This window comes from Hippocampus zosterae, chromosome 18 (assembly GCF_025434085.1).
Source record: "Hippocampus zosterae strain Florida chromosome 18, ASM2543408v3, whole genome shotgun sequence".
Classification (NCBI taxonomy): domain Eukaryota; kingdom Metazoa; phylum Chordata; class Actinopteri; order Syngnathiformes; family Syngnathidae; genus Hippocampus; species Hippocampus zosterae.
Genome location: NC_067468.1, coordinates 15,906,046 through 15,913,060, shown reverse-complemented (window position 1 = coordinate 15,913,060; position 7,015 = coordinate 15,906,046). Strand labels below are relative to the sequence as shown.

The 7,015-nt window shown below is 50.0% G+C and overlaps 1 protein-coding gene across 2 annotated transcripts; it reads left to right on the top strand.

Moving 5' to 3' along the window:
* The first annotated feature begins 766 nt into the window (after positions 1–766).
* LOC127591199 (ankyrin repeat domain-containing protein SOWAHB-like) lies at positions 767–5,332 on the top strand. 2 transcript variants are annotated; one of them, XM_052051095.1, is made up of 5 exons: positions 767–1,980; positions 2,658–2,879; positions 3,046–3,407; positions 3,475–3,662; positions 4,083–5,332. In XM_052051095.1, the coding sequence occupies exons 1-5, from the start codon at positions 828–830 to the stop codon at positions 4,540–4,542; spliced, it is 2,385 nt and encodes a 794-aa protein (XP_051907055.1). In that variant the 5' UTR covers positions 767–827; the 3' UTR covers positions 4,543–5,332. The 2 variants fall into 2 exon arrangements, with proteins under 2 accessions (XP_051907055.1, XP_051907056.1); XM_052051096.1 differs by lacking the exon at positions 4,083–5,332 and adding an exon at positions 3,921–4,030.
* Positions 5,333–7,015: the final 1,683 nt, after the last annotated feature.

Here is a 7,015-nt window from a genome sequence, read left to right as displayed (position 1 = left end):
ATATTTAAAACGTTTTTAACGACGCGAGTACACGTTTTATTCGCGCCGAAATGTCTAAGGACACTATTTTATCCTACAGCCACAAATGTGACCTTTTTCTAGTTCAGATGAGCACATTTTACGTATCGTCAGTCTTTGCTATTCTCCAAATATCACACACAAAAATCGATCACGCTCACTTTTTTGATTTACTCCTCATAGGCACAACAGATGATGTTTTGCTGGTTGACTTGCTGGACCTATAAAAAAAAAAAAAAAAGTTGGAGGGTTGGAAAATGGCTCCTGATGTTCTTTTGTTTTTTTGCTAAATAAATATATTTTATAAATGGCGTCAGCGATGCTGTCAATTTCTTGTAAGGCGATTGACGACTAGCAATCAGTTGATCAGGCGTGTCGGCTGCGGGACGTTTTCCAGCTTTCCCGATTCACACGATCACCTCGGAACGATCCGGATTGTGTGAATCGGGTGTGTTGCTCAAAAACGGACAGGACAGCGTCCCTTGAGGACCGAGTTTAGACGCCACTGCAGTCCAAGAACTGGATTACAAGTCGGCCTTTACGAAATGAACACGTGTTGACAGGTGAGCAGCGACAGACAGTAAAGTAAGCACAAAAGGTGCACTTTTTTTGCCCTCGTCACCAATATTGACTTAAAAATGGGCCAAATTTTGCGTCGAATCTGTGCTGAAAATGCCGGTGCACCTGCAAGAATGCGGCCAGCGAGAAAGGGGTTAAATACCTGAAGTGGGCGGGGCTTAATTCCTCTGACACTCCACCAACTCGCGACCTTCGAAACCAACAAGGAGCGAAAGCCCGCAACCAAAAAAATGGACACGGGTTTCTCTCAAGACTCGGTATTACGTTTTCTCCAGAGCAGAGGAGGCTCGGTGAAAAATGCCGACCTGCTCCTGCACTTCAAGGGCTTCCTGCGGGATCACGCGGACCAGGTTCGTAACCGCGAACTCTTCAAAAAGTTCGTCAACTCGGTGGCCACGGTGAAGCAGGAGCACGGCGTGTCGCACGTCGTGCTCAGGAAGAAATTCAGAGCTTCGGGACCGAGTGGCGTCGGAACCGCGGCTTCCGGGACGCGCGACCGGAGTCCCGCCGAGCCACCGCCGCCGCCCTTGAACCCGGCTTGGAGCAAAGAAAAAGTTCGTCACAAACCCCGTCCCGGAGAGGAGGCAGCATCCGCTGACGTGAACAAAGTCCTCCCGGCGGCTGGTATCGTGCTCAACAACAACAACAACACCGTCGAAAGCAATTTGAACTTGACGCTGGAACCGAAGCAAGTTCCTCGAGCCGAAGCAGCTGCGGCGGTGGTGAGTCGAGCTCAAATCTCAGCCGAAACACACCCGAGGCCCCAAGGTGCCGCTGTGGGACAGAGTCACCCCCGAGCCTCGGTCCCACACGGACAAATCACCCAGCGGGTGTCACCTCCCGGACCCCCCGAAACCAAAAACGGGGGTATTCCTCATGACGGTCTAAAGGCTCCGCCGCGCCACACGAGAAACCGGCAGAGCTACAAAACCGCAGTCTCGCATGATGACGACGACGATGACGAAGGGCTCAAGATGAACCTCAGCACATCAGGAGTTGGACCTCTCAGGGGTCCTCTTACGCCCCTCGCCGAATCCTCCACAAGCCATTCCATTGCCTCCTCGCCGACAGAGAGGATCGTTCCATTGATTTCTATCCAGAATGTGGCAGAAGGAGAGCCGCGGCTAAGAGGACCAAAGCCGAGTACGGCCGTGGTCCCGGTCTCGATGCCCGACCGGCGTAGTCTACCCGCAGATTGCTCCTTACTGTCTCCAAATCCGGCTGAAGACGAGGGGAGGCGCTACTCGCAGCCCGCGGGTGTGGTTCCCGAGCCTGGACGTGATTGGAGACCAATTGAAAGGACGACGCTGTCGAGCAGCCACGGCAGCGTCTTCTCCTACGCGCCTGATGCCGGCACCACTGGCAAGCTGCCGTTCTTCACAGGTAAGCAAAAAAAAAATTTAAAAAATTTAATAATCCATCTGGCGGCCCGGTAGTCCAGTGGTTAGCACGTGGGCTTCACAGTGCAGAGGTACCGGGTTCGATTCCAGCTCCGGCCTCCCTGTGTGGAGTTTGCATGTTCTCCCCGGGCCTGCGTGGGTTTTCTCCGGGTGCTCCGGTTTCCTCCCACATTCCAAAAACATGCGTGGCAGGCTGATTGAACACTCTAAATTGTCCCTCGGTGTGAGTGGGAGTGCGAATGGTTGTTCGTCTATGTGTGCCCTGCGATTGGCTGGCAACTGATTCAGGGTGTCCCCCGCCTACTGCCCAAAGACAGCTGGGATGGGCTCCAGCACCCCCCGCGACCCTAGTGAGGATCAAGCGGCTCGGAAGATGAATGAATGAATAATAATCCATCTTGGGGGTCTGCCATTTTTTGCCTTGTACTGCAACTTGCGGAAGATTTTTTAATTTTTTTAATTTTAAAAAGCACATCACAGTGCCTGAGGGCTCACGACTCACTCGTTTTTTGGCCGCGTGGCATTCAAATACTTAGCTCTTGTCAAAAAATGAAAAAATAAAAAAAATCGGGTCGATTTAATTAATTCATCTTCCAATAACATCACAAAAATCTTTTTGACTGTTCTTGCCCTTTAAGTACACTTCTGCTTTGTGATCAGGCGCTCCGGTGGAGGCTTTCAAAACTCAGCAGGTCCTTCGGCGACCCCCCGGGACCAAGCGTCACGATGAACTGAAGGTGGGCGGCGCACCCTGGCATCACTCGACGGGCGATCTCCTCGACAAGCGGGCATTTGATGGCCACGTGGCGCCGTTCCATCGCTCCACGGAGCATCTCGAGCAGCGCTGCGCCCCCACAGGAGTTCCGTGGCACCACTCCTCAGGTCAGGAGGTCACAGATGGGCGAAAGTCAAATATTTCCGTTTTGCGAGTCGCGTGTTGTAAAATAAGATAAGATAAGATATTGTTTCTTTGTCCGACACTGGGGACATTTACAGGCTACAGCAGCAAGAATGTCTGAAAGAAAGAAATGATTGTCTCGACGTGCAGGTGATCTGCACGACACCCGCCAATCAAGTGACTCCTGGGCCGCGTCGCGGCGGCGGGGCCCGTCGCTCGCCAGGCGCGTCGGCGGTCGGCTGAGCGGCCGCATGTGCCGCAGCATGGGCGCCGACCTCAACCAGCTCCTGCGGGAGGACGAGGAGCCCGAAGATGGAGCGGGCGGGAACGAAGCGGCCAGGCGGCGCCGCCTCCACCGCATCTCGTCCTCGCTGAGCCTTCGCTACAACCTGTCGTCGTCCTCGCTGTCGTCCTGCTCCTCGCCGTCTCGCTGCGACAGCTTGGCTGACTTGGCCGAGGGGGCCAAAGCCAAAGGGAAGACCGCCGCCCATCACCAAAGCCACAGTCGGCAGGTAGGACGCCAAAGAGCTTCCGTCGTCTCCCCTCCGCGGGCGCTTGACGTTGATTTTTGTCAAGCAGTCGTTGGTTCCGCTGGAGCCCAGAGAACACGCCTGGCTGGTGAAAGGGGCGTCGGGAGCTTGGCCGGACGTCTACTCGCTGTTCCGCGAGGACTGCACTCTTCTCAACAGACGGGACTTCATCTCCGGTTTCACCGTGCTGCACTGGATCGCCAAACACGGCGACCATCGAGTCCTCAACACACTCTGGTACTGCTTGCGTGTTGGCTTGAGAATACGGTGTGAGCTCTTCGGCGATTTGATTTCAGGACTCCGGTCCTCCCCCGTTTCAAAATCGCGCATGCTAGGCTAACGATTGTGAGCGCGAATGGTCATTTGTCTATGTTTGCCCTGCGATTGGTTGGCGACCGGTATTAGCATTAGCATTAGCTCCAGCACGCCCGCGACCCTCGTGAGGAGAAACGGATGACCATCTGGACGGATGGAATTAGCGAATTAGCACATGAGTGCCCAGAAGTGCCGCAAGATGGCAAGGAAAGCACCATTTGTGTCGAAATGAAACTCCTCAACTCACACACAGTGTCTTCCGAGATAAAGTGGCGAGGGCAAGCATGCGCCGTTCGCATTTTTGACGAACCGTGAGCCGCGTCCTCTACTTGTGGCTTGCAGGTACGGTGTGCAAAAAGCCGGTTTGGCCTTCGACATTAACGCCAGGTCGTCGTGCGGACAAACGCCGCTTCACGTCGCCGCCATCCACGCCAACAAGAACATGATACGCCTGCTGGTCAACAAATTCGACGCGGACGTGAAGTTGAGGGACACGGCCGGCAAGAAGCCGTGGCAATACCTGAGCCCGAGCGCGCCGCAGGACGTCTTGCGCTTGTTGGGAGCGCCCACGCGCCACGTCGCCGACGGCGGAGGGGAAGCGGGATCCCCCGCAGGGGAAGGCGGGGACCACCGGAATCCGCATCAGCGCCGACGCCAGCGGCGTCACCGCCTGTCCTTCGCCCCGCAGGACCAGAGGCCCAGGACCGTCTCGGGCACTAAAGTCAAGCGCTCGTCATCAATCGCCGCCTTCTTAAAGCACAAGTCACTGGCTCGCTTTCACGGGGACAAGTCTGACAGCTAAGGTGCACCGCAGTTGCCTTTCTGAATTCTTTTCCAACTGCTTGATTGACAAACACACCTGCACTTGCCTCGTTTCCCCAAATTCTCCGCAAATGTGGAGAGCTTTTTGAGTCATTTTTCCATTTCCTTGACATCTGGCTGAAGTCCTCTCCGGGAAGCAAATTCGGCACTTCCTCACACTGCCCCCCCGCCCTCCTCCACCCCCACTACTCTTTGACATTTCTGCACACCAGGAGGGAAACTTCGGAGCGCTAGTTGGTCAACTACACGTTACTCTTGAAGTAACCCCCCCCCCCCCAAAAAAAAACCCAGGCTCTCTTTTAATCTCGCACTACGTTTCCACAAAGTGTGAGGCCCCATTTTAAAGTGTTCATATTTTTTAAACAGTTGTTCATCATTCCAGTCGTTCAACTGATCGTATGCTGTGCTAAAACACATTAGCCTGCTAACATGGTGCCTTTTAACCTCTGAGATTGATGTGGTCTTCATTTAATGCGGTGGTTGTTTTCATCTGGGTGTTGGTTTCCGTTCTCCTCTCGATGGCTCGACTTCGGGGTTGAAGAAAACGCTGATGCGACCAAGTACTCGGCGTTTATGCGTCACGGTATCGAACCCGTTGGAAACGTAAGCCGTGTAATTCTCCATCCATTTTATGCAATCATCACTTGTTGATGTGTCGACTGTACTGAGCAGTATTTTTATTCGTCTTTGGCTGGACAACGTTCACAGCGTATTAAACGTATTTCTCAAATGGTTGCGTTTCTGTGAAGAACCACAATCAAAATGCCTGACTGATTGCCTCATTTCTCCACCAATAGCCGAAAGGAATTTTTAGACAAACATGTAACAACGTGCTCGCAAAGGAAAGTGAATGCTTCGGAGCCAAGTCTTGAGTAAGGGCTTGTCTCTGCTAAATGTTTGCTAAAGGGCGGCGGTTGTGCCGCACAAACCTCATGGTGGTGTTTTTTCGACCATGTATAGTAAGGCGTTTTTTGCTGAAAAAAACGACCATGTATAGTAAGGTGTTTTTAGCCGAAAAAAACGACCATGTATAGTAAGGCGTTTTTTGACGAAAAAAACGACCATGTATAGTAAGGCGTTTTTTGACGAAAAAAACGACCATGTATAGTAAGCCGTTTTTTGCCGAAAAAAACGACCATGTATAGTAAGGCGTTTTTAGCCGGAAAAAAACGACCATGTATAGTAAGGCGTTTTTTGATGAAAAAAACGACCATGTATAGTAAGGCGTTTTTTTGCCGAAAAAAACGTCCATGTATAGTAAGGCGTTTTTTGCCGAAAAAAACGTCCATGTATAGTAAGGCGTTTTTAGCCAAAAAAAACCGACCATGTATAGTAAGGCGTTTTTAGCCGAAAAAAACGACCATGTATAGTAAGGCGTTTTTAGCCGAAAAAAACGACCATGTATAGTAAGGCGTTTTTTTGATGAAAAAAACGACCATGTATAGTAAGCCGTTTTTTGCCGAAAAAACCGACCATGTATAGTAAGGCGTTTTTAGCCGGAAAAAAACGACCATGTATAGTAAGGCGTTTTTTGATGAAAAAAACGACCATGTATAGTAAGGCGTTTTTTGCCGAAAAAAACGTCCATGTATAGTAAGGCGTTTTTAGCCGGAAAAAAACGACCATGTATAGTAAGCCGTTTTTTGATGAAAAAAACGACCATGTATAGTAAGGCGTTTTTTGACGAAAAAAACGACCATGTATAGTAAGGCGTTTTTAGCCGAAATAAAACGACCATGTATAGTAAGGCGTTTTTAGCCGAAATAAAACGACCATGTATAGTAAGGCGTTTTTAGCCAAAAAAAACGACCATGTATAGTAAGGCGTTTTTAGCCAAAAAAAACGACCATGTATAGTAAGGCGTTTTTAGCCAAAAAAAACGACCATGTATAGTAAGGCGTTTTTAGCCAAAAAAAACGACTATGTATAGTAAGGCGTTTTTAGCCGAAAAAAACGACCATGTATAGTAAGGCGTTTTTTTGCCGAAAAAAACGACCATGTATAGTAAGCCGTTTTTTGCCGAAAAAAACGACCATGTATAGTAAGGCGTTTTTAGCCGGAAAAAAACGACCATGTATAGTAAGGCGTTTTTTGACGAAAAAAAACGACCATGTATAGTAAGGCGTTTTTTGCCGAACAAAACGACCATGTATAGTAAGGCGTTTTTAGCCGGAAAAAAACGAGTATGTATAGTAAGGCGTTTTTTGACGAAAAAAACGACCTAAAAACGCCTTACTATACATGGTCGTTTTGTTCGGCAAAAAACGGCTTACTATACATGGTCGTTTTTTTCGGCTAAAAACGCCTTACTATGCATGGTCGTTTTGTTCGGCAAAAAATGCCTTATTATACATGGTCGTTTTTTTCGGCTAAAAACGCCTTACTATACATGGTCGTTTCTTTCGGCTAAAAACGCCTTAGTATACATGGTCGGTTTTTTCGGCTAAAAACGC